Here is a 26,887-nt window from a genome sequence, read left to right as displayed (position 1 = left end):
CTTTTGCATAGTTTTTTCTTCCCACATCCTGGTAAAGAATGAACATGTGACTCAAGCTAATACAGTCTCACATTCCCTCCCTAGAACTTGAATCTCAAGGGAGAAAGCAAACAAACACAGCTAGAGTTCATTCATTCTAGCAATAGCACCTAAATAGCTAGTCCTGTCTTCAAGAACATTCCAATGATCTACCACTGCTGTCCCAGTTCTCTGCTATCTGGTTCCCATGCCAGATTTTCTAGCCTTCACACTAAATCTGGAGCCCCTAACACATTTCTAATAAATACCCTTTTATTTACATTATCTAGTCACTTTGTTGCTTATAACCAATGAACTCCAAATGAAACACTGCCCCACCTCGTAAGTTATTGACAGGATAGAGTGGGATTTAATAAATAGAAGCTGACACTATGATCATAACAAGTAAATTCAGTATGGATCGTAAACCAAAATATAAACATAGTTGTGTTGTAAATAGGATACGGATGACAGGCAAGAAAAGTGTGCCCACTGATCACCTTCCAGGCCACCGCCTGGCAAAACTATTTTATAGTTAGGATAAAAGTCCCACATCCTTAGCAGAAATCACCTTAACCTACCTGACATGGGTCTTCACTACCCATTCTACTCCAGGAAATGCCTCAGGAGTTTTCAATCACCTGAAAACGGAGAAGTAAGAGGTCAGTCTTTTGAAGAGGAAGTTTTAAAGACATACAAAATAAAAGATAGAGATCCTGCATGCAGTTTACACATTACAGGAGAGAAACATGCAACTTTAAAGAAATTTTAAGTAACATTTCATTGTGAATATCAATATGGGGACCTATAGGGGCTCATCCTTGTACATTTTTAAATAGCTGAGCAGAAAGCTTGACTTTGGGGAGCAGCAGGTCTAATCTACATTCATTGAAATTTTACAATGTGTCATTTAAGATGTCAGACTTTGTGCCCAGGTTACATTACAGTTCACTTGTGATGGGCAGGATTATTAAGAGTTATGGCTAATTTATGCGGCAGCATATGGTTTTTCTTTTTACAGCTATTTTTATTAAACAAGTTTTGCAAAGTTTTAACATTAAAATTAACAGCTAAAGAATTGTTTATGCAAGTTGCTGTCACAGTTTATGTAAAAGAGAAATATGTGCTATTAAAATCAGACATTTAGGTTACCTTTGGTTTTTTGCGATGCATGTTAGCTTTACACATCCTGATTCTCTTGCGATAATTTTCCTTTAAAAAGGGGGGTATAGAGTGATCTCTTTTCATCAAAACAAGACATAATGCCCTGAAAGCTGACTTCAAACCATGGTTGAAAATTCAGTTATTTACACTTTATCACAATCTACAAATACATTTTTTTGTTGGTGTGTTTTAAAAAGAAAAAAAAATGTCCATCATGCACTGCTGCAGGCAGCTTGGCACTTCATACAAGAGGATTTTTCACCCCCGAGCAGTTTAGGTGGCTCCCTTAGGGAAGGCATGAGAACCCCGAGAATTAACAGAGGAGGGAGTGGAAACAGGGCCAACCAATTCCATCATTTCCTCTCTTGGTCTCTCAGGAGGGAGTTCAGAGCCAGCCTAACATGCCAGATCCTGCCCCAGCCCAGCTGATTTGTCAACAGCATTTCTGGGACTGGAAGGGAAACCCTTAAGGGCACCCAGGGTTTGCTGAACTGTCGTATCTAAAGGCAGGTGCTATCTCTTTCCAAGCTCACAGAGGTTATTTGGAGTCACTCTTAGGGCCACCTGGGGGCTCTACAGAAGGTGCAAGCGAGGGTGGCTGGCACTTTAAATACTGAGGCCTATGTATGGAAACCAATCCAAGTTTCGGCTCAGTTGGGTTTTTTCTCTCCAGAAATTAGAGCTTGTGATATAGGACGGATAAAACTGCTGTCAACAACTTCCAGGGGGTGAAAAAGCTTTGGTTATTTTTAAACTAAAACTTAACAACTCGATAAACTTTTTTTTGGTAAACTTAAAATAAAATCCCCCCCACCACTTTTAAGAATGTCTCCAAATTTTTAACAAGCCCATTAACTTTAGAATTAATTTAAGTTTATTTGAAAGAGAAAACTATTTTATTGTCCACCCAAAAAAAAATGACAATTCATCACATTTACTTTGATTAAAAAAGGACTAAACTTTATTGACAAACTGCTGCAGACATTTTGACATAAGTTTAAGCTACCTATTTAGGCAGACTTACACATGTAGCATTTAATCTTCCAAGAACAAAATGGGAGGACGGTACAAATCCAATTAGGACTTTAACTTATGTACAAAGTGGATTTTGATTCCTTTTTCATTCAGCTGCAGTGTCCCTTTTTATATCATGCTAGTGTTGAGACATACTTCACTAACTACCTTGGGAACAGTTCAATATTGACAACTGTCAACTTAAAAAAAATCATCAGCTTGTGGCTCTAAGTGTCCAAGTGAGCTTTACATGGAGTGCAGAATCTCAGATGGACAAAACACTTTGTCGTTTTAAATACTGAAATTTTAATTATTAGTATTACTATTGAAAGGTTTTTCAAGGCTAAAAAGCTCTGCATCAAATTCAATCCAGGTGGCCAGCCCCTCTCCCCAAATCAACCTCTTCAAATCGTACTCCCGGCTAAGTATCTCTCAACACTGTATGTCTGGGGCTAGATTTCAAAACCCACATAATGAAAAAGTCAGTTTTACAAACCTAATTTTGTTGTTGCTGTTGTTTTAAATCAATTAACGTTAAAAATTGCATCAACTATTTAATTCATGAGGATCTTTCATATTAAAATTTAACCTTAAGATTCAACCGCCATGTGCTTTTAAAGGAAACATTTTTAGAGACGTCTGAGCTCACTTTTACATGGTGGCACCTACTGCCGTTAACGTTTGTGATTTTAAATCTTAAACAGCCCTGAATTTTGAAATGTAGCCTAGTTTGGGATTCTGCAACTACAACTTTACGGGATGCCTCAAATCAAAACTAAGAGAAAGTTAACAAGCCTTAAACTTCAGAACCTTTAAAGCAAGCAATGTCACTTTTGAAACTAACAGGTTTGTGGTTTTTTTTTTTTTTACTCAACTTCTTTTTTTTATTATAAAAGGTACATTTCTGTTTATATTTAAACAACAAAGAAAAAAAGCATCTACACACTTAAAAAATTAATTCGATATTCCTAAATCTATTTTAACTCATTTTAAAATACTACATACAGAAGCCAGAATGCAGAGTTAAGAATGGAGTAAGGTGGGGAGAAGAAGGGGACCACGAAGAAAAACACTTAGACAATTACTTGTCTGTTGTGGGTAAAGCAACAGGAATCCTGGGAGATACAAGAAATCAGTAACAACTTTGCTCATAACTGATATTTTCCCCTCATGTGTGTTTTTAATAACGTCCATATGGGTGCTCTCTGTATGCTCCCTTCACTGGCCTAGCTGGAGGGGCCTTCAGCGACGGCCTGGTCCCATTCCAGTCGTCTTGGCCTGTGGGGAAAGCAAGAACAGTTTAATAAACCACATGCCACTGGCATCTTGGGATGAGCAGGAGTAGAGTATATGGTAAAGATCACCAGAAACACTGCTTCGCTTCCAGTGGCATGCCACCTCCCAGTGGTCCTTGCTTTTTTGCTCTGCTTGGACCTCCTGAACAGTTTAGTTCATTTTCCAGCTGTAGGGCAATTTGGAGTGGGCAGACGAGAAACAGCTCAGAAAAGACCTGGAGTCATCTACAGCAAAGAGGTTCTCCACAGGCAACATGATCTCTACTCCAGGATAACCCAATACCTGGATAAACCCGACACCTTACTCAAGACAGTAAAACAAAATCAGTCTCAGTGGGTCCACGACGCCCTTTTTCCTGTTCCCAAAGGAATTTGGCAGAAAGCCTCAGGTAACGTGGCAACTTTGGGAAGTCTTTCAGAATGGAAGTAGGCAGCTCCCTTTCCAACAGCAAGTCAGGTTTCCCTGTTGAGGCGTGTCCTCTGGCTCTCTGGGAGAAGCAAACAAGGGCCACATTTCATGAGGCCTCCTCACCAACAGAGCTGGTCCACTGCTCTGGTGGAGGGAAGTACAACAGAATGTGTTTATAGCACTGATGAAGAGAATTCACTATTTTCTTTCTTAGGCAATAGCCCAGAGAAGCCAGACACCATGGTTGACATCCTCAAATGGTTTTCCTTTGTCACAGGGAAAAGCCCGAGGGAGGTATCACTTACTTCTATAGCTGACCTTTTAGGAAAAAGAGTTGTGTCTATGAGCTTATTCTTCCCACTCGCCCCCATACTTTACCCAAGCCAGTTCATCCCTGAAGTATTTCTCCAGCTGCCTGCATTCACAAATAAGAGCCTCCATCACTATAGGTCTCAAACCTCTATGTGGATCTAAAGTCTCAAAGAATCCTATTTAAGCTTGTTTATACCCTTAGTGTAATAGGTACATCCATCACTTTCCAAGTGGCTTCTGGTACCAATAAGACGGTTTATTTTTCTAATTCTGTTTATAAACGCAGAAATCATAACAGATTAACTGTGGCAACATCATACCAGGAGCAAAAGAGGCAGCCTGCCTCTTTCAGTCCAGTCTCTTCTCTGGCAAAACAGAAATGTAATTTAGTCAAACACATACAGAGGCCCCATTGTACTGTCTCGCCGATGGAGGGAAATACCCTAGGGCAATCCCACCGCCCTTCTAAATAGTGGCATGCGAGCAGAGCGGTGCAGTGTTACCGATGGCAACTGTCCAGTACCATTTAGCGAGAACTGGTAAAAACTATTTCCCTGGGCAAGCAACTGACTGGCTACTACATACTGTGCTGAAGAATTAAGCTCAGCTGGTCTCAGCTCAAAAAGGCTCCCCACCCCTTCTTTTCAACCAGGGGTAAGGGGAGACTGTTAACTAGTCTGTTAAGATGACCTGTCAACTGATGAGCCCCTTGCCAAGGACTCTGGAATTCCCTCAGGTATGCTGAAAATACCTTGCATTTCAAAGGCTGCTCTCTCTGCACCCACTGCCACATGGCACTCCCTATGGGGCCCATTAACCCAGGGCCATAACTGGCTCTTTTTTTTTTTTTTTTTTAATTTTTTTTTTTTCAACGTTTATTTATTTTTGGGACAGAGAGGGACAGAGCATGAATGGGCGAGGGGCAGAGAGAGAGGGAGACACAGAATCGGAAACAGGCTCCAGGCTCTGAGCCATCAGCCCAGAGCCCGACGCGGGCCTCGAACTCACGGACCGCGAGATCGTGACCTGGCTGAAGTCGGATGCTTAGCCGACTGCGCCACCCAGGCGCCCCCATAACTGGCTCTTGAGGACACTCTTGAGCAATGTGTTTTCAACTAAACCTCAGGGAAGACAGCTTGGTCCTGCTGCCATTCCAGCCTCTATAGCTCTCTTGGGATCAAGGACTGACCTGACGTGTCTCCAAGCCAGTAAGGAGCTTGATGCCAGTACTGCCCTGACCTGGCTCCAGCCCCTAAGGCCTCAGATCTGAGACTGACAGGCACTATTCTTGCATCCAACCTGCCCTGGCCAGCTACTTGCCATCTAGCTCCCCTTCAACTAACATTTCCTCTACATAGATTCTTTTTGATGAAAGCTAATACTGTTCTTAAAAAACAAAGTGGGGCTGGAGAATAAAGCTAGATACGATGAAGTTCTTGTTATCTACCAATGTGGCCTAAGCACTAGCAGCAAAGGCCCTGCAACATGACTTAGGCCTAGCCATCTCTCCTGACCTGAAGTAGAAAACGATCAACACTGGCTTAAAAGTCTGCTGTTCCAACCAGGCCAAGCTGGACCCGGGCCCTAGTTTAAGACATCCGCTTAACTTTCCAAGAGTAACAGTAACCCCATCTCACCTTAAGAGCTCCTCTTTCTATGGCACACCACACAATTTAAGTAAGAGCAGCACTGCTATTGTCACATCTCCAACATCTCAGCTTTCTGAAGTCTTCTCCTTAGGTGGGTGACTGGCGGACCCCCAATAATCCAGTCACCAGCACTCTCCCTGGCACTTACTTGCACATTCTGCCCACCACGGAAATAAAGACATACCATAAGCTTCATAAGAATCTTGAACCTCCCCATGTCCATAGTCATAATATTCTGAATCCCTGAAAGTCAAAGACAGAGTGTTAGAGAGCTCGAGAGTTAAGTCTGTTTTGGTTTCACTTCCCCCACATCTCAGTCATTCTACTACATGTATAATACAGGAAAACGCTAATTCTGCTCCATCTCCAAACCAGAAAATACTTCCAAAACATGTATGCGCTATGCATTTATAAAAAAATGACAATAGCAGAGAAAAATGGATACCACATAAAGTGAAAAACCAAAATTCTAAACTGACCATCTTAATCACAGTGCACACAAACACACATTTATAGGGCTCACTGGAAAAGAATACACAAACATGCTGTTCTGTCCCCATTGTAGAATTATGAGACACTTACAATCAATCACAGATACAATGCATATACACAAAAAACGTTATTTAAGAAAAGTGCAGAAAATAACCTCACTTATGGTAGTGGGATTCTAGCTTCCTTTTAAACTTTAATGCACCTTTAATGTGGCTGTGATAGTTTTAAATAATAAATCAAAACAATTTTAAAGGCATTTTCCCTTTATTTCCATGTGGTCACGGCTCAGGAATTTTCCATCTGCTATTTCCAGATTCTACACCATAAGATTCACAGTTATCTAAATGAAACAGATCCGTGTGCCTTACTGACATGGAAAGCAAAGGAGATACCCTCCAAAGAGAAGCCACATCGCTCCCTAGATGTGTGCTTCCTAAATCTCTGTTGCTCCAGCTCCCTCCATCCATCCCTAGGACACGAAATGGCACTTCTGTTGCCTTACTCACCCTTGGCTCTGGCTGTAATAGCCTTCGTAGCCTTCATAACTCTGTTCTGCATATGTATCATCATATCCCTAGAACAAATAAAAGGATACCGAAAGTCAGAATCACACAGAGTAGGGGAGGTAATTACATCCCATGGGAGTATGGCAGGCTTCTGGATTAATAGAATGCGGAATTTCCCTCCAAAATTAACACCCACTGTGGAATGGCTGAGAGAGAAAGGGTTATTTTCTTTTTAAATGAAACAAAACTGGACCACCAACCAAACCAAACGTGGGCAGGAAACAAGGTAAAAAGTTGAACTTCAGCATTATCAGTAGTAACTAGCGAAAAAACCCCTTAGTAAAACACTGTATATATCAAGGCACAGCCTATTTCCTGTTTAATCTATTCACACATAGTAAACCACGCTTAAAATGGAAAAATCCTCTCGTACAAGAGAGCAGACTCCAGATCTTACAGGCAGTCCCTGCCACTTATGTTAAGGGCCTAGGTCCTGTCATTCAACTGCCTTTGGCAACCTTCTAGGTATTGGGAAATGGCACATTGTTCAAACTTCTTACATATTCTTCATATGTTTCTGGTGCAGGGGGTGGAGGCAAAGGTATTCTCTGGATGCCTGCTGTCCGCGCTCTTGGTGCTGGCGCACCCCTCACTGTAGGTGGAGGTGGCACTCCTCGAGTCACGGTGGCACCTCTGGTGATGGCTCCTCTCACTGGTGTACCACGCACCAGAGCCCCCCGAGGTGGTCCAACACCACGGCCCCTGCAAAGGAGAATTTATTTTTATGTTTTTAAAGGATAAACTTAAAAAAAAAAAAGTATTTGTTTTGAGAGAGAGAGAGAGAGAGCACACGTGAGGGCACGAGAGGAGCAGAGAGAGACTGAGAAAGAGAATCCCAAAGCAGGGTCTGTGCTGACAGCACAACATGGGGCCACACGGGGTTCAAGCTCACAAACTGTGAGATCATGACCTGAGCCGAAATCAAGAGTCAGACATTCAATGGACATTCAGTTGGACTGAACCACCCAGGCGCCCTGGAAAATTTACTTTAAATAGAGCTTTTAAAACACAGGTTAGTTTAATGTTCAGATTTCACGATGCCTTAAATCGACTATTATTACAACACACAGGAATGTATGGGTGGGTAAAGGACCCAGTCCCACAGTGGACCTGTGAATGTCTCATCAGCGGACTACTACTTCGGGAAGTCTGAACACTCTATTAAAGGTCAGTCACAGGTAAAATTCTAAAGTCAGAGACCATTTTGAAAATGCTAGAACTGTCCAAAATTAAAAAAGCAAAAGTTTCAACAGGACAGCTGCACTTGACTATGACCAAAGTGCCAACATCTACTATTCCACTCTTGATGGTACAAATCCTGAGGCCCCCTTCTAAGCTGGAGCACCACTAAGAGAGAGATGCTACTGGCAGTCAAATTTACATCCTGTTTCTAGTCATCTCCATTATTTTTTACCTGGGAACAGGTGGAGGAGGAGGTGCCGCTCCTCGGCCTCTCACTGGCACCCCACGTCCGCGAGAGGGCTCCGGTACTCCGTTCAAGTAGGAGAGCTCTAGAAACTGCTCCTGGCAGATATCATCCATCATATCCTGCAAATGAAAGATAATGAGGAGTACTGTGCTACATCTCCACCTTCCGCTGAGAAGTCGTCCAGCCCACATAAGCCTTGGATCCTAAGACCAGATCTGAATGCCTGGATGAAGACTCAGGTCATGCATTCTCTGAAGTCAAATGGCACCCTACCTGTCACCTCTTCGAGGAAAGTCCTGATGGCAGACCCCCTCATTATTCAGCTGAAGCTCTTCATCATTGGTCCCTACCTAGCTCTCAAGATCACTTCCATCCACTCTCCATGGACAACCTCCTTTCAAGCCATGTAAAGTAACCTGTAGTTCAGAACCTGGCATACTTGTACATCCATTCGTACAAATTGCTTCCTCTTCCTAGAACAGTAAAAGCCACTACCATCAGATAGGCTCTATGCATTGGGCACTTTATAATAAGCTCTCTATAGATTCTGCAGTTTAATCTTCAAGATAACCCTGAATTAAGTAGGCAGATCTTCCCATTTTACAGTTGGGAAACAGAATCAGGGCATATAAAGCCACCAGCCTAAGGATATAGAGCTAGTAAGTGGCAGACTCGATATGAATTCAGAAATTACCTGTCTCGCAAATCTAGGCTTTGAATCATCAGACTATGTTGCCTTTTTTTGTCCACCTGAAACACTCAAACTTACTCTTACAAGACTTAATCTAAAATACTACCTCTTTTGAAAAACTTTCTTTGATGCTACCCCCACTCCCTCCTCTTTTTCTACAGCACTGTGTATTTTCCCTACCCAAGCACTTACCACGTCATTTTAGAATTGTCTGTCTTTCCACTAGATTGTGAGAAATGAGCCATTTTTGTAACTTCAGACCCAAGCATAGTATTAGGCACCTACCAGATACTTAACAAATGTTTGGGATGAACAAGGAACCTGAGGCTCAGAAAAGTGAAATAATAACTTGTCCAAGATGACGCAGATAAAGGTCCCAGTCCAGTGCTCTTCCTACTGTACCAGGAAGCCTCTCTGGTACAGTTAATGGTTCTAAGGGGAAAACGGAGGCTCTGGTCATGGATGCAAAAATAGGGTCACTTTTTTGTCTTCACAAGAGAGAAGAACTGAGTCAAATGCCATTTGCATATCTTTTCAATATTTCCTGATGAGAGCCATTCAGTTTTAACACTCCATGCTTTTTTATATATCCCAGGTGGACAGAGCTTCGAGAATAGATGATTCTAGTTACCACAGAGATGCCCCCTGCTTAATCTTCACCTCCTTCCTACCTTACACATTACTGACGCTTGAGACCCACACAGGAGAGTCAAATGACCAATGACAGCCCACGTGCCTAGATTCTTCTGGCTGAGGAAACCCAGATCTGCCTGGCAGGCATCTTTTCAGAAGATCCACTTACACGAAAGCCTTGTAAAGCTACCCCTTTTGAGAAATATGCTGAGACTAAGGATCAAGAGGAGACGGGCATTCCCCCTATTCCTTCAGAAACCGGGTGGCTTAGGATGCTTCAATAGAACACCTCAAAACGAGTAAAAAGAACTCCATCAAGGGAAAATTTACCGGCTTTTTCTCTCGGATATTTTAAATTGGCTGTTTCGTGTTTAAACATTCTAACGAAGAGGAGGTACTTGGAAGCAAAGCCGCTGCTGAGACATCTGAGACGGGGCTGGACTTCGTGGAGCTCGACATTATAGGTACACACTGCCTGTAAATTTTTGCTCTACTTATTCTCACATCTGCTGACACCACGTCTAGTACCAACTCCTCACTTTACGTACACAAGAAAACCAAGAACCGTATCTCAACTCCTCTTAGTTTTAGTGATGCAAACATGATGCTTACCCAATTCTAGTTAATAGTATTTCAATGCTTCCTAAGGTTCCAGATTCATCCTTGGTCATTAAATATTCAACTGTAGTATGTTAACTCTGACAACTAGCAGGACTTGCTGAAAGGCAAGAATCACACCATTTTCTACTTATTCGAAGAATGGACCCTCTGACCAGGTGGTAATAATTATGCAAGACAGGTAACTTGGTCTGTCCCAACTCTTCCTGGGCCTCAGTTACATTCCAGAAGGAGATGCACACCAATGTGTTTAATATCATCGATAGTCAAGCCTGTTAACAATCATGCCTCTTTCAAATCAAACTCTATGTAAGTAAATTCCTCCAGGAGAAAGAGTCCTGAATGTACCTAGTTTTTAATTTAATTTAATCCATGAACACTGGATGTTAGAAGCTTCTTGCTGTTAGTTAACCCTCTACACTTTCTAGAGTCTAGAACATAATTCCTTGAGTACAGGGGGGTTTATGACCATCTTAGCCATTTTATCATCATCACCTCCTGGTTCCACACAAGTATCAATACACTTAGCTCAGTGAAGACTCTGTTCAATATTTTTTAACCAGATGTTAAAATGCCAGACACACTGTGGACTCAAAATACTGACAACAGACACTGCTATATAACTAAAACCATATTAAAGGGTAGAGTGGGTTTGGGGCACAGTGCTTTAAGAACTAGGTACAACTAACAGACTACCGCAGAAAAGTGAACATAAATGTAGAATTTGATATGCAATTTCAGAGATCATGATTATGCAGAGATCATGATTAAGAACCCCTGCCTTAGCAACAACACTAGATCCCAGTTCTCTCTTGCTCAAAGATATAGAATGTGGGATTCCTTACTGGTACTAGGAACTTCTTGACTTCCTCCATAGCATGGGCCATAAGAGCATAAGCCTCACATGGGGGTCCAAAGACTTCAATGAAGACATGCAGATCCATATTCAAGTGGGCATATTTGGGATCTCCACCTTTGCGCAGCTCTTCCTCCTATGGAAAAAATGCAGAAAAACATCATCACGTGAATGCGAGAAAATGATACCATTACCTCCAGTCCAATGAGATGGCAAAAAATAACCTAAACAGGTGAGAGAAACAGTAAAAGTGTAAGAAGAAAGCAAAACAAGGTCTGGAGAATAGTAATTCACACAACATACTAAACCTATAATCGGTCTGCTAAACAGTTAACTACCGTCATGAATTCGGTGCATTCACTGGAGCTCTTATTAGATGGTATAGAAGAGACTCACTTAATTCCAGTCTCCATTCAGATATAGCAGTTTGCCAAGCATGCATGCATTCATTCATCTATTCATTGCCAAGCATTTGCTCTTAAATCCCAAGTAGAGCCATTAAACACCAGCTTTTCTTTTTTTAACTTTTATTTAAAAAAAAAAAAAGTTTTTTTAATGTTTATTTTGAGAAAAAGAGATACAGTGCAAGTGGGGGAGGGGCAGAGAGAGAGGTGAGAGAGAATCCCAGGCAGGCTCCACGCTGTCAGCACACAGCCCAACGTTGGGCTTGATCTCATGAAACCATGAGATCATGACCTGAGCTAAGATCAAGAGTCGGATGCTTGGGGCACCAGGGTGGCTCAGTCGGTTGAGCATCTGACTTTGGCTCAGGTCATGATCTCACCGTTCATGCATTCGAGCCCCACATCTGGCTCTGTGCTGACAGCTTAGAGCCTAGAGCCTGCTTCAGATTCTGCATCTCCCTCGCTCTCTGCCCCTCCCCCACTCAAGCTCTGTGTCTCTCCCTCTCAAAAACAAATACACATTAAAAAAAAAAAAAGTCGGATGCTTAATTGACTGAGCCACCCAGCACCACCCCCCTGCTCTGTTTTTTAATGTTTATTTATCTATTTTTGAAAGACAGCACAAGCAAGGAAGGGGCGGGGGCGGGGGGATCCCAACCAGGCTCCATGCTGCCAGGCTCTACATTATCAGCTCAGAGCCTGATGAAGGACTCAAACTCACAAACCATGAGATCATGACCTGAGTTAAAACCAAGAGTCAGATGCTTAACTGGATGAGCCACCCAGGTGCCCCTAACTTTTTTTTATTTATTAAGTCATCTGTAGCCCCAATGTGGGGATTGAACTCACAACCCTGAGATCAAGAGTAGCAAGCTCTACTGGCTGAGCAAGCCAGGTGTCCCAGCACAAGCTCTTCTTATTTGCTTATATGGTCTGGGGAGTTCTAAGGGAGGAAGGAAATCAGGATAGAGTGAAGAAATTTCACGTAAATCTCATTAGCTAGAATAACACACTTCAACCGTAACTGTATTCATCTAGTGAGAAATATGAGGGGACAAAAAGAGGCTCTGAGAAAACAATGTTTGTCAATTCAGGCTACATAAAAGGAGCCCTGAATAACTAAGTTTTAGGCTGTACCCTGGTTATGTCTCATCCAAACAGCTGACCCTAGAAGATAATACCGTTTTAGTGGGAATTTTTTTTAGCACTTACAAACAAAAAGCCTATGGGGCTAGAAAATGGAAAAACATGTAAGCATTAGGTTCTGTTGTCAGGATTACTCATGGTTCCTTTCCAAATTCTTTTAGTGGGCTTCACATTCCAGCTGGCTAAAAAAAAAAAAAAAAAAACAAAAAACAGCAGCAAACCCAAACAACTAGTCCTCAGACTCGCCTGCACACACGTTATTGCTCTCACTTTTCTATATTACCGGAAAGGGAATGTGCTGTTCACATTTTAGTGTGTTTAGTCTGGATAAGTTTTAGTACATCCAGCCCCCCTTCCAAGTTTTCACAGACAAGCTTACTAACATGAAAACTGCTACTGCTGCTTCTATTACTATACAGTTAAGAACGAGAAGGAGGGGCGCCTGAGTGGCGCAGTCGGTTAAGCGTCCGACTTCAGCCAGGTCACGATCTCGCGGTCTGTGAGTTCGAGCCCGGCGTCAGGCTCTGGGCTGATGGCTCAGAGCCTGGAGCCTGTTTCCGATTCTGTGTCTCCCTCTCTCTCTGCCCCTCCCCCGTTCATGCTCTGTCTCTCTCTGTCCCAAAAATAAATAAACGTTAAAAAAAAAAAAAAAAAAAAAAAAAAAGAACAAGAAGGAAAAAAAAACCACGCAATCCACAGGGCACACCTAGGCTCTTCCGGGTTGCCAAACAAGTAAATTAACCTGGTCTATAATCTCTTATATCCAAGGCAAATTTAAAGGATTTGCATCCTGTACATATACAAGTGTTTTCTTGCCTCACTCACGTGAGCTTACCTTGGCTTTGTCTCTCATTGAGCCCTTGCCCAGAACAGAGATCTTGGCACCTGTCTCTTCTTGCAGTCTTTTGATTGTATTTCCTTGTGGTCCAAGGATCTTCCCCACAAAATTGAACTGACAGAAAATAAAAACAGATTTCTATTAATACTATATGTTAACTAACTAGAATTTAAATAAAAATTTGAAAAAAAACAAAAAACAAAAAACGATTTCTAAATACCCATGTTCTATAAAGCATTTCCATATATGTTATCTCATTTGGTCTTCAACAACCCTGTAAAATAGGGAGTTACCATTCCCGTTTTACTGAAGGATATGCGAGGATATACTGAAAAAGTGAATAATCTAAGATTATATAACTAGGAAGTAGCAGTTCCTAGACTTGAACTTGGGTTTCCTAATGTAATCTGGTGCTCTTTCCATATTATCACACTACAACCCTTAGTATTTTAACACACATAAATATTGGTAATGCAGTGACTAACCTCAGAACAGACAAATGACATTCTTTTGTAGTACTTGTTAGGTAAACTAAATATAACTAATCTTTTTCCTTAAAAAGCGGGGGAGGGGGGGAGGAGAAGATGTGGTATGTATGTACAATGGAGTACTACTTGGCAATCAAAAAGAATGAAATCTTGCCATTTGCAACTATGTGGATGGAACTGGAGAGTATTATTCTAAGTGAAATTAGTCAGAGAAAGACAAATATATGACTTCACTCATATGAGGAATTTAAGACACAAAACAGATGAACATAAGGGAAGGGAAGCAAAAATAATATAAAAACAGGGAGGCGGACAAAACATATAAGATTCTTAAATATAGAGAACAAACAGAGGGTTGCTGAGGGGTTGTGGGAGGGGAGATGGTCTAAGTGGGTAAGGGGCATTAAGGAATCTACTCTTGAAATCATTGTTGCACCATATGCTAACTAACTTAGATGTAAATTAAACAATAAATAAATTAAAAAATTAAAAATTTTTAAAAAGGGAAAAAGAAGGAGAAAAACAAGAAAGCATTTATATAAAAGCAAAATGTTAAGAAATAAAATTAACTTCATCTTGTCAAGGATTTGTGTTAAATTTCCTATACTTAGATTTCATGTCATTGTTTCCCCTATGTCAATTTTTTGACAGAGAACAACTCTTCAGTTTTTCTCTTTGAACTTGGAGGATGAACAAACATTTCAGAAAGAAACTCTTTTTAATAATAAAGTTGATTATATTTCCTTCCTGGCTATAGGTATGCTGTTAGTTTATGGATGTAGATGTTTCAACTGCCAGGAACAAATACTACAAAAAGCAGTATTTGGAAGAGAAGCTTCACAGGCTCAAGTATCTGATGTGTCATAATCTCCAGAAGTCTTTACTGCAGCCCGTGACTCTTACACCTACAAAGATGACGAAGTGAGGCCTTTTCTGCCTTACCTTGGGATACTGCTTGACAGGTATCAGTACCCGCTCCTTCAGCTTCATGTTCTTGTGAGAAAATAAATCCAAGTAATTCTCCTCATCGTCCTTTTTTGAATCTCCTTTCTGAATCTTCTCAATTTCTGAATAAGACAAACACAATTTAGTTTTGTTCTGGTAACTAAAGGCAAGTTTCCGAGTCTGCATAAAGCAGTAACAGTCGAAGACCAAACAGTTCAGATGAATGTGTTAATTTCAGAGACTGGCTGAGAGCACCAAAGCTGTGTGGAGTTGACTAGGAAACCCAAAGCCTGCTTCTCATGAAAGCAGTTTGCTTTTCCACCCCCACCTGAAACCGCTACATCAGAGCCGTTCAAATGTTTCCTTAGAATAAATGGATTTAACAAAACCAACGCACAGAGATGGGGAAAAAGGGATAAATGAACGAAAAAAAGTCTGCATCAAGAAAAAGCACAAAGTCGTATCTTGATGAAAATACAAAAGTCAGTAATTTAAACATACAATGGAGAGCGCTGTTAAAATTTCATTGTGACAGTAAGTAGCTCTTTAGATGATAGTCCTTAGGAGTTTGAAAGACACGGTTCTTAGTCTACCACTCACTAGTTTTGTGAACTTTGAAAAGTTATTCAATTGCTGTAATTTTTGGCTCCTTCATCTGTAAAACAGAAGCAATATCCACCTCATGAGGTTGCTATAAAGACAGAGTAAAATAACATATGTACATATGCTAATTAAAACCCTTGGGGTGGGGGGGAGAGGGAGGAGGGCGCCTGGGTGGCTCAGAGGTCCAGCATCCATCCAATTTCGGCTCAGGTGGTGATCTTGCAGTTTGTGAGTTCAAGCCCCAGGTCGGGCTCTCTGTGCTGACAGCTCAGAGCCTGCTTCGGATTCTGTGTCTCCCTCTCTCTCTGACCCTCCCCTGCTCACGTTCTGTCTCCCTCTCTAAAATAAACATTAAAACAAAAAAACAAAAAAACATTTCCTAGGAAGTGCTTAATATACAGTCAACATTAGTCCAAATTCAATGTCCTAAAAGAAAAAATGCACCAAGGCACTTTCAATTCACAGGTCAATATAGTTTCATCAGATATGACCTTAGTGTTCAAAAAGATTTCCTATCATTAGGGAACTTCATTCATTCATTCATTCATTCACTCATTCACTCATGTACTCACTCACTCACTGGAAGTGTCTGAGTGCTTCCTATAGAGAGGCAGATGAAGGGAGAGATACAGGATGATCATTAACCACTATGGAAGACTTAATAAGGGTCAGACATCTATCCTACAAAATATAGGAGCTACAACAGAACAAGTTAGATATGATCCCCACCTTCACTATATTTACACACTGACATTAGTACAGTCTGTGAAGTTGGCAATGAAGTACAGATAAGTGCTATGACAGGAGTACTAACAGAGATGGAGTGGTACGCACAGGCAACTAAAAAGTTATGTGGTCCATTGAAAAGAGTAAGAAAAAAAAATTATACTCCCTAAAATTATTAGAAAATTCTAAATAACACATAATATTCTCCTTATATACTATTCTAACACTGTGTTTCTATCTTCTACAATTTTATTTTATTTTATTTTTCAACGTTTATTTATTTTGGGACAGAGAGAGACAGAGCATGAACGGGGGAGGGGCAGAGAGAGAGGGAGACACAGAATCGGAAACAGGCTCCAGGCTCTGAGCCATCAGCCCAGAGCCTGACGCGGGGCTCGAACTCCCGGACCGCGAGATCGTGACCTGGCTGAAGTCGGACGCTTAACCGACTGCGCCACCCAGGCGCCCCTATCTTCTACAATTTTAAAGTAAGGGTTCTCAAACTTCAGTATGCATCAGAATGGCTTCAGAGGGCTTATTAAACTAGATTGCTAGACCCCAACCCCAGTCTAGGATTTGTGTTAGGAATGTGCATTTCTAGCAAGTTACCAGGTGATGCTGGTATTACTGACCTAGGGACCACACTTTGAAAGTCACTGGTTTAAAATATAAAGACTACTACTTCAGGGCACCTGGCTGGCTCAGTCAGTGGAGTGTGGGGCTCTTGATCTCCGGGTTCTAAGTTCAAATTCCACATTGGGTGTGGAGATTACTGAAGGAAAAAAAAAAGGTATACTACCTCAAACACATTATTCAAACCCATACCTTTAACAGTTTTTAAAAATACTGTTTAGACTAAGTCCAGCTGTGAAGTATATAGATGAAGAAAAGTCACTTTGACAGACTTCGTAAGAATTCAGAATTTCAAACTAAAGTATTCCGTTTATTAAAAAGCCTAATTTCAGATGTTATAGTATGGGGTGAGCTAACCTGCTTATGCCCAAGAACACATACTCTCTTGCTTTCTGACAATTAAAACTGCTAATCATATTGTGAATCTTTTTTTTTTTTTTAAAGTAGGCTCCACGCTCAACATGGAGCCCAACATGGGACTTGAACTCACGACCCTGAGGATCAAGACCTGAGCTGAGATCAAGAGTGGGACGCTTAACTGACTGAGATACCCAGGCACCCCCATACTGTAAATATTAAGTAAACCTTTACTCCTATGGGAAGAACTATAGACAACAGTGCTCTTCACACTCCTATGTTCCATTGCTTGGAAGAGAAAACAAATTTGACCTTACAATTAACAGGCTAAATGCTTCATTCAACACCCTATTTGTTGTTTTGCTGCTGATATATCCTGACCTCTATTCCCTCCTCCCACTTACTGCTAATATTAGCTTTTTCTAGTCACTAGTTTTGAGCCTACCATCTTTGAATACATCTCTTCTTGAATTTCCAAAACTGAAAAACTGGGTACTCAATCCTCAAAAGTCCTAGGAACAAAGATGCCTTATTTGTGATTTGAAAACATCACTGAGGAGCTTCTAAAAATGTGGAACAAATTACACGCCTCATTTTATCTATGTCCTAATTGCTACCCTCTAGTAAGGCCCTTCTGCTGTATTTTATAGTACTTTCCAGAAACTTTACTTGGCCAGTGCAAGAAGATAAGACTCAAAGCCTGTTGATCTGTTGTATTCCTATAGGAAGCAAGGTTGCAAAAATTGAAACCAGTAGAAAGATTTGTTCTTATGCAATGTAATGCACCCTGAGAATTTCTAACAGGATCTTTCTGTTTTATTTTGTACTAGCCATATCTTAATTAGAATCTCTTTGTCCAATTTATCTCACAATTTTTAAAAGAGTATTAAGGCATTTTTAGAGAATTCTAAGAATTCTTTATAAGAGAATATAAGTTATTTACATAAAACTGAGAATTGAAAAAAGAGTCAGGGAAGTTTAGCCTTGAAAGAAAAACACAAAGAGGCAACTTTATGTCTTTAAGAGGGGCCATCTTCCATGTTTAGAAGGGGAAGGACTGAATATTAGTTCAGTGTCTACTATGTATCAAATACTGTACAAATATTATCTCATTTATCCTACAAAATAACTCAGTGATGTAGCTGGTACTATCCCCATTTTACAAATGAGGAAACAAACTCAGAGAAGAGTCTCTAAGTCACAAAGCTATTAAAGTATCAGAATATAGTTCAAAACCCAGGCTTTGGATAACTTCAAACCTCATGCTTTTATTACTGCCTCTCAATGAGGAGTTTCTAGAGGGAGCAGGGCACTTTTTTTTCCGCAAGAAGAGTTGATTGTGTAAAATGCTGGGAAGTACAGTTCTACCCTCAGAGACGGTCATGAGGTTAAAGGCAATGAAAGGACTCTGTGGGTGCTTCAGATGTACAGTAGCCTGATCTTGCTTTTCTTTTCCAATTCTGTATTTCTCTCCTTGGCTTCACTTCTCTTGGAGAGCTGGGAGTAGGCCGTATTGGGAAGGAAAAAAAAAGTCAAGAAGCTTCCTAAAAATGGTTTAACCCTCAGGCATAAGTACTTTCTAGACAACCTTTCTGAAACTAACTCCTTTAAGTGATCTTCACTTGTGCCTCTGGAGACCTTGGATGTCCCCAGAGCCAAAGAGAGAAAAGTGAAAATGTAAACAATACAGAGAGGTGACCCACTTGTTTTTTAGCCAGGTGCTTCCAATAATCACATTCCACCTAGTGCTTCTACACATCAGAAATTCTGTACTGTTTCATTGTCTTTCAGCCAGGACTATCCCTATTTAGCAGGTGAAAAGAACCTGGGCTCAGAAAAGTTATGTAACTTGTCCAAGATCACAAAACTAGTTAGGGACAGAGCAGGTACTCAAATCCAGGTTACTCCCTTCCAACACTTGAAGCAAATTCAAAATCTTGTGGCATTTCTCTTACTCTAACTTAACCATTCCTTTTTTCGTAGATCTTACCACAATCAGATTGTAAACTCTAAAGGATGAGAACTGTTTCTTAAACGTATGCCTCAGAGGAAAGAGCAAGAGTTTTAAAGCCAGACAGAACTGGGTTTGATTCCCAGTTCTGCTACACGCTTGGAATGTGACCTTGAGCAAGTCATTAAACCTCTCTCTTGAGGGCACCTGGGTGGCTCAGTCAGTTCAGCGTCTGACTTCGGCTGAGGTCATGATCTCACAGTCTGTGAGTTCGAGCCCCGCATTGGGCTTTGTCCTAACAGCCTGCAGCTTGCTTCAGATTATGTGTCTCCCTCTCTCTCTGGCCCTTCCCCTCTCGCACTCTGTCTCTATCTCTCTCAAAAATAAATAAACATTAAAATTTTTTTTAAAAAGCCAACCTTTCTCTTAGTCTTCCCTACTCACTTTTAAAAAGGAGGAAAATAAAAAAAGAAAAAAAAAAGATTTAATAAACGCAAAAATGTTAATACTAGAGAAGTTTGGGGCAATTATATACAAACTTTATTATCTGGATTGGCTTAACTAAAAACAGATTACCATGTACATTTCATTAACTGAACATTTGATAAAGGCTGCATAAGCAACGACAATGGTCAACATTTTCTAAGGCATCCAATGATAGTGTTTTTAAGAGGGCAAGATTCATAGAATATCTGCTCCAAAAGGTCAGGGGTCATGCCCTGCTCTGAATTTCTGCTCTTCTAACCACACTACTCCTTCTCTTGTTAATGATTTCCAGACTGCTTCCATCACTAAACTGTGTACCTGCCATTTTTAGTAAATTACTTAATACACAATAGGCATCTATAAATACTTACTGAAAGAAACATATGTTAACACCCTCAACTTTCCTTAGAGATTCATGACTTTATTATTCCCAACTTTATAATTCTCTGCCCTATACCTTTTTTGTTGGTACCACCTTTTGGAATCCCAATTCCAGTATATGCTTACTACCTTTGTATTAAAAAAAAAAAAATCTGTTCTTTTTATTTATCAAATTACTTACTATATTAAGCAAGAGCACAGACCAATAGGTTCTTAATCTTTTTTGGGGTCATGGGCCCCTTTGAGAATCTGATGAAAGCTACAGATTATCTCCCTAGGAAAAGATAACACAGTATTTCACATACAGTACAGACTGAGGGTGGGTACTGGTTCAGAAAAATCCCCCAAAGCCTGAGTTAAGAGCCCTCTAAGGGGCTCAATTCTCACACTCCAAGATAGTGGCAAACCCTATTATGGTATATTGACCATGGTCTCCTGAATCTCTTTCTTAGGATACATTTTAGAATTTCTAAATTCTTTTTTAAAAAAGCTTTTTGAGATAATTATAGATTTATAAGCAGTTGTGAGAAATAAAAGATCTCATATACCCTTCACCCAGTTTTCTCCATGATAATACTCTGCATATACACAATACAGCATCACAATTAGAAAATTAACATTAATACAATCTACTGACTTTGTTCAGGTCATCAGTTTTACACCTACTTTTGTGTGTTTAGTTCTATGAATTTTAATCAGTCATGTGAACACCACCACAGTCAAGATGCAAAACATGTCTATCACAGGGATTCCTCATGCCACCCTTTTGTAGCCAACTGTCTCTCACCACAGGCAACCATTTGTCTGTTCTCCATCTCTATTGTTTTGTATTTTCAAGAATGTTTAATTAATGGAATTATATATTATGTTTCCTTTAGAGATTAGCTCTTTTTACTCAGCCTAATTCTCTTGAGAGCCACTCAAGTTGTTAACATTTATCTCTTTTTACTGCTGAGTAGTAGTCCATGGTAGGAATGCACCAGTTTATTCACCTATTGGAGGCATACGGTTTGTTTTCAGTTTTTGGCTATTATGAATAGAGCTGCTATGAACATTCAGGCACAAGTCTGTGTGAAACTAAGTTTTAATTTTTCTGGGATAAATGCCCAAGAAACTGCAACTGCTTAGTATGGTAAACATATGCTTAGTTTTTCACAAAGTTGCTTTATCAGAAAAAAATGTATGCTAACAATATTTTGCTTAATCTTGCTAGTATTATGTTCTGTAAAAATAGTATTGTATTGTATGTATCTAGCCTTATGGGACTTACTTTTCTAACATTAGATTTCCAACATTTCTCCATGTTGTTGCTTGTAGCTATAAGTTTTCATTTTCACTGCCTTGTAATGATCTCATTTTGAAAATCTCACAGTATTCAATCAATGGTGAAACAAGTTGCACCATTTTGTGAACAAGGTGCACCATTTTATGAATGAGGCATTCATGTGCAAAAGTTTCTATGGGCATATTCCTAGGAATGGTGTTACTGAATTTTAAGAAATTTAAAAGTTCAACTTTCAGATGAAATGCTAAACTGTTATCCAGAGTGTCTGTATCAATTCACACTTCCACGAACAATGTTTAAGAGTTCCTTCTAATTAGGGGCGCCTGCATGGCTCAGTCGGTTGAGCATCCGACTTCGGCTCAGATCACAGCTCGTGAGTTCGAGCTCTGTGCTGACAGCTCAGAGCCTGGACCCTGCTTCTGCGTCTCCCTCTCTCTCTGCCCCTAACCCACTCGCATTCTTTCTCTGTCTCTCTCAAAAATAAACAAACATTTAAAAAAAAAAAAAAAAGGTTCCTTTTAATTCTCATCCTCTCAAGCCCTAAGTCTTGTTTGACCTAGTTAAAAATCAACATGTCCACTTAAAAGTCCTATCATAACACTAGTTCCCCCTGTTCCCACAAGCTTCCCAGGACATATGGCATATGTGTCTTTTCATTCAGATCTTCCTTTATCACCTTCAGTAAAATTTTAAGTTGACAATAAGTGATCACAATATTCTTCTTCTGTAATATTGAGAAAAAAAATTCTTCTTGCCTTACAGAATGGCCAGGAGACAGAATTAATGAGTAGCATATCTCATGGCACATATTACATGTTCTAAATATTATTTAATGTTATTGTTTATGATTATTCACATACATTCTGAGTGTTTTCTTGCTAATTTCAAGGCAATTGATATATTCTTTTAAATTTTTTTTAATTTTTAATTTTTGGTACTATTCTAAAAATGAGATTTTGTCAATTCTTTTCTAATTGGGTCCTGCTCATGTATCAGAAACCTACTGATTTGTACATCTCTATATTGTAATCAGCAACATCACTGACCACTTTCCTAAGTAAACAACAATGTTGTTGCAAATAGTTGTAACCTCTGCCTTTTTATCCTACTATTGATACTTACACCCATATTCGGTCTAGAATTCCTTTGCAATTCCACTTTCTGATTTTAATAGGTTTTGCTAGCCTTGTAGAATGAAATGGATATATTTCTATGACATATTGTGAATGAAAGAAAGGAATTAAGTATTTCGAAGTTTCAACAGACTTTGTCTTTAAATGTCCACTGGGTGCTTTTGAAAGATGGATTTCTAAGTATACGTTCAAGGTCTTCTGGGGACTGTTAATCTCTTCAAGATGTTTACTTACTTCTGAGTCATTTACACTAACTTATATTTTCCTAATTGTACAAAGTAGAATAAAAAACACTGAGACACATAAAAGCATTTTGTTTATTATATAAATATATAACACAAAATAAATTATTTTTGTTTTAGAAAACAAGCATGGGTAAACTGATTCCTTGCATGTCTGCTAATGCGTTTAATTGTCATCACAGCTTGAATATCAACTTGGCTAACACAGAAGTCTATATTCAAAATGTAAATTCCTCAGAACTATGTTGATATTTTTCCATTATGCAATGAAGATGAATACTCATTCATCAAATATTTAGTAAGAGGCCATTCTGTGCGGCAGTCTTCAAGGAACAAGAGATACAGCAGTGAACAAAGCAGACAAAAGATCCCTGCCCTGGTAGAGCTAACATTCTAGCTGTGAAAGAGGTGTGGTTAAATACAGAACTACAATAAATGGTGCATCAGATGCTGGTGAGTGCAAAATAAAGTAAAGCTGGGAAAGGGACAGGAAGAGGTATGTGACTGCTGAAGGAAGAGTGGGCTGCATCTTGAGGCACCTCCTCGGAAACGAGCAGAGGTGCCTGGAGGAGTGTTAATCCCAAGAGCTAGGCTCTGCTCTCTGGGTTTCCTTCTTTTTCTTCTGGCCTTATTATCTTTACTGTCATGTTAGCTACCACTCCAATGCGTTCAAATACATTACAGTATTTTGTGCAAGTAGTACAAAATATTTTCAAAGTACAATTTTTTGCAGGTACTATATACAGTAAGGGGTGGGGTGGGTGGGGATGGTTAGGTGTGTGGATCCAGATTCAGATTGACTTCAAATCCTACTTATGCTGCTTACAAATCTTGTTGCTGTAGGCAAATTAATCTCTGTGTGCCTTCATTTCCTCATTGGTAAAAGTGAGGATAAGAGTAACTTCCTCATAGTATTGTCACAAAAACTAAATATTTGATATAAAAAGTGCTCAGACCAGTGCCTAGCACAGTAAGTGTTAAGTATTATTTTTCTTACATGTATCCTTATCAGACTTTAAATACTACTATTCTGTCTTCTCAGAGTCTCACTTCCTCATAGTTGGTGGACTTCACACTCCCTTTCCCAGATCATTCAAAAATGATCCAGGTCCAACATATATCAAGACTTACCCATGCTAAGAAGCATCCATATACCCTTCTAAGACTGTTCTTTCAATGAGCTGGCATTACCTCAACCCCAATTCTCCAATTAAAATTTCAAGTTGATTTTAAAACGAAAGAAAGAGAAAGAAAAGAAAAGAAAGAAAGAAAGAAAGAAAGAAAGAAAGAAAAGAAAGAAAAAAGACAGACACCAAAATGTCCAAGTGAAAAATAAGATTGAAGAGCACTCTCTTATAACAGAATTTAAGCAGTGAGAGAAGAGTGAAAACTGTAACTGTTTCTAAAAATATTTTTATTTTTAAGGAATCTCTACACCCAATTTACAATCCCAAGATCCAGATTCCCATGCTCTACCGACTGAGCCAGCCAGGCACCCCTGTAAGTAACTTTTAATGATCAACAGTTTTTGATGATCAACCTAAGAAACCATCTTTTACTTAAAAGACAAACATTATACTAGACATTTGCTGTGGTTAAGCAAAAAATATCTTGCTTTCATACCATATTCAGTACCCTGGATTTACAACTAGAAGAAAACTGTGGTGACAAGTCATTACCTGATTACAGACCAAAGGGAATGGTGCTAGTGCTTTTACATGTCATTTAATTCTCTCAACTCACCATCCCACTTTACAGATAAAGTTACCGAGGTTCAGAAAGCTTCCCAAGAGTAGGTAACTAGTTAAGGGTCAGAATTTCAAACCCAAGCCAACACCTAAAAGTTCTAAAGTTTGTTATTCTCTTGCATTTAATATGGACTGCTTAAAGATTAGAGAAAATAAAAATTAGACTACCAGTCAACCTTTCAGAATTTAGCCTGACATTCCTAAATCTGCCCATGTGCTTGCTTTCCGATTCAAACACCTGGTGTTTGTTATATGCAAGACAGCATGAAAAATATAAAGATAAAAAAAGCATTCCTGGCCTTCAAAAAGATTGCCAGAGGCACACAATGAGCAGTAATGTTTCAAACAATCTATGTTACAAAAACAGCAAAGCATCAAGTTGAAAACGTAAGCAGTTCATCTAAATGTTATTCCTGACCACAGCCAGCTTTGTTCATTGAGTTAAAAAGTAAGGACCCCTCACCAATGTAGTGTGCTAGAGAACAAAGGGGAGGGAAATGATCTTTTCGTAACTATCTGTTCATTCTATCAGCCTTGCCAAAGAGTCCACCTACTCATTTAGTGTTGAAGACTGCAACTTTCTACTTGATTAATAAAATTCAGGTATCATAAATACTTATTAAAACAACGTTGTAACTAGAAGTGAGGGCGAAACAGACGGCTTTCGGGAGAAACCAGAGGGACCAGGTGATTGGCCAGGGCAGGAAAGGAGCGTGGGTCTACAGACAGCGAACAAAGACTATTATTTCTAATCTATTCCACTACTGAAGCAAAAAATAAAAAATAAAACAAAAGACCCAAATCTTTCAGGTACGAGCATCCTGCCATTTCTCTCAATTTTGTCCATCTTGTTGGAGAAAGTCCTGCACACCACCCTTTACCTCCTCCTATCCCATTTCACTGGAGTTATTTTTCCCCCTTCTGGTGGACACCCCACGTTGTAAAATAAAGGGGTCCAACCTTCCGGCTCTGTAGCAATCACCACTTTACCTGCCGAAGTGGGAAATCTGATTCGGAAAACCTCAAGCTCCGATTCCCACAGGTTGCTTCTGCCTCCGAGCAACTTAAGCTCCTGTTACCGCTAAGTCCCACCCGGCCCCAGCGACCGCGGCGCGCTGGACAGGGCACTCCGGCCTCACCCCATTTCACCTCGGCCCTCCCTCCCACGGTCCCTCCCCGCTCGGGCCGGCTTCGCCTCCTACACCCTCAGTAGAGGCGTCTACCTCCACCCGCAAGGAAGAAAGCTTTCCCTTTAGGGTAGGGGGAGGTAAAGGTTCATTTCTGGAAGAATCTGAACACTCGGAGGGCAGGGCAGCTGCAAGAAGTGGGAGGGGGAAGGGTCGGCAAAGGGGCGGGGAGCGCAGCGCTATCCATCAAGATCTTTGCGCTAAGAGATCGCCAAGTCCCCTTCGGGCCTCCACTGCAGCCTAGAAATTCTCCCTCACACCGTGGGCCGGGACAGGTGCGGAATCCAGGATCCCCATCATCCCCCCAGGATGAGGATAAGAGAAGAGGAGTTCACGACTGCCTTGGCCCCGAGGGGGCGGGAAGCGGGAGGAACAAAGCCACTGCCACCCATGCCCCCGAGTGGCCAGGCGACCCAGAGGGACCCGGCTTACCTGCCGTCAGTAGCTGCATGGCGTGAGTGAAGGACGGGTCGAGCGAATCCTTCTCGGCCATAAGTTCGGGCAGGTACTTGTTCTCCGGCTCCATCTTGACGGAGGCAGTGGCTGAGGGGGGCAGCAGCGGGGTCGGCGCTGGACCGCCCACTGTCGCGTCGGGACCGGTGGCCGAGGGCGGCAGCAGCGGTGGTGGCTGCGTGGCGGGCGAGGCCCGGGCGCCCCCCCGGGATCCCCCTCCGCCTCCCCGGGATCGGTGAGGCAGCGGTGGCTGCCGAGACGGCGCCTGACGCACCGAGGGGTGGGCACCGGAGGGGTCCATGGAGCCGCTGCGGCCTGAGGACCGGCTCATGCGCGCGGCGGGGTCGTCCCGGCGCTGCATTGGGGCGGATGTACGATCGAGGAATCGAGGAAGCAACGCGGCAGCGGCAGAGGCCCAAGCGGCGGTTGGCGGGGGTGGGAGAGCGGGAGCGACAGCGACCGAAGCCGACCCGAGCGACCCAGCGAAAGAGAGCACCGGAAATGAGGCGGCGCGCGTGCGCAGTCAGCCACCGGCACCGCCCTTGGGTCTCTCCGCGGAGAACAAAGTCTCCAGTCGGGCTACGGCGCCTGCGCACCGCCGCGGAGCCCGAAGAAGTCGCCTCCCCGCTCCCCTTTTCCCTCAGAGCCCGCCAGGCCAGAGCCTTGTGCGCGTGCGCAAGTGGCCGCGGGCTTCGTTCGTTTTCTTTTCCACGTGACTCGGCGCTAGCGGGACAC

The 26,887-nt window shown here is 41.2% G+C and overlaps 1 protein-coding gene across 2 annotated transcripts in view; it reads right to left on the bottom strand.

Annotated features, from left to right (window-relative positions):
* Positions 1-26,650, bottom strand: part of KHDRBS1 (KH RNA binding domain containing, signal transduction associated 1) — a 38,992-nt gene extending 12,342 nt beyond the window's left edge. The window contains exons 1-10 of one of the 2 annotated variants that reach the window (XR_003971117.1): positions 26,132-26,650; positions 14,965-15,089; positions 13,532-13,648; positions 11,136-11,282; positions 8,334-8,467; positions 7,420-7,621; positions 6,860-6,927; positions 6,046-6,104; positions 3,282-3,474; positions 600-659 (exon numbers count right to left, since the gene is read on the bottom strand). Coding sequence is in view for 1 of the 2 variants with exons in the window: in XM_030326900.1 (XP_030182760.1) it covers positions 3,377-3,474; positions 6,046-6,104; positions 6,860-6,927; positions 7,420-7,621; positions 8,334-8,467; positions 11,136-11,282; positions 13,532-13,648; positions 14,965-15,089; positions 26,132-26,513 (1,332 nt within the window). In the remaining variant the exon portion in view is untranslated. Of the gene's footprint in view, positions 1-599; positions 660-3,161; positions 3,475-6,045; positions 6,105-6,859; positions 6,928-7,419; positions 7,622-8,333; positions 8,468-11,135; positions 11,283-13,531; positions 13,649-14,964; positions 15,090-26,131 lie in introns of those variants that run through there. The other variant, XM_030326900.1, reaches the window with a different exon arrangement.
* Between the last annotated feature and the right edge of the window lie 237 nt (positions 26,651-26,887).

This window comes from Lynx canadensis, chromosome C1 (assembly GCF_007474595.2).
Source record: "Lynx canadensis isolate LIC74 chromosome C1, mLynCan4.pri.v2, whole genome shotgun sequence".
NCBI classification, from domain to species: domain Eukaryota; kingdom Metazoa; phylum Chordata; class Mammalia; order Carnivora; family Felidae; genus Lynx; species Lynx canadensis.
This window is presented reverse-complemented; position numbering and strand designations above follow the sequence as displayed.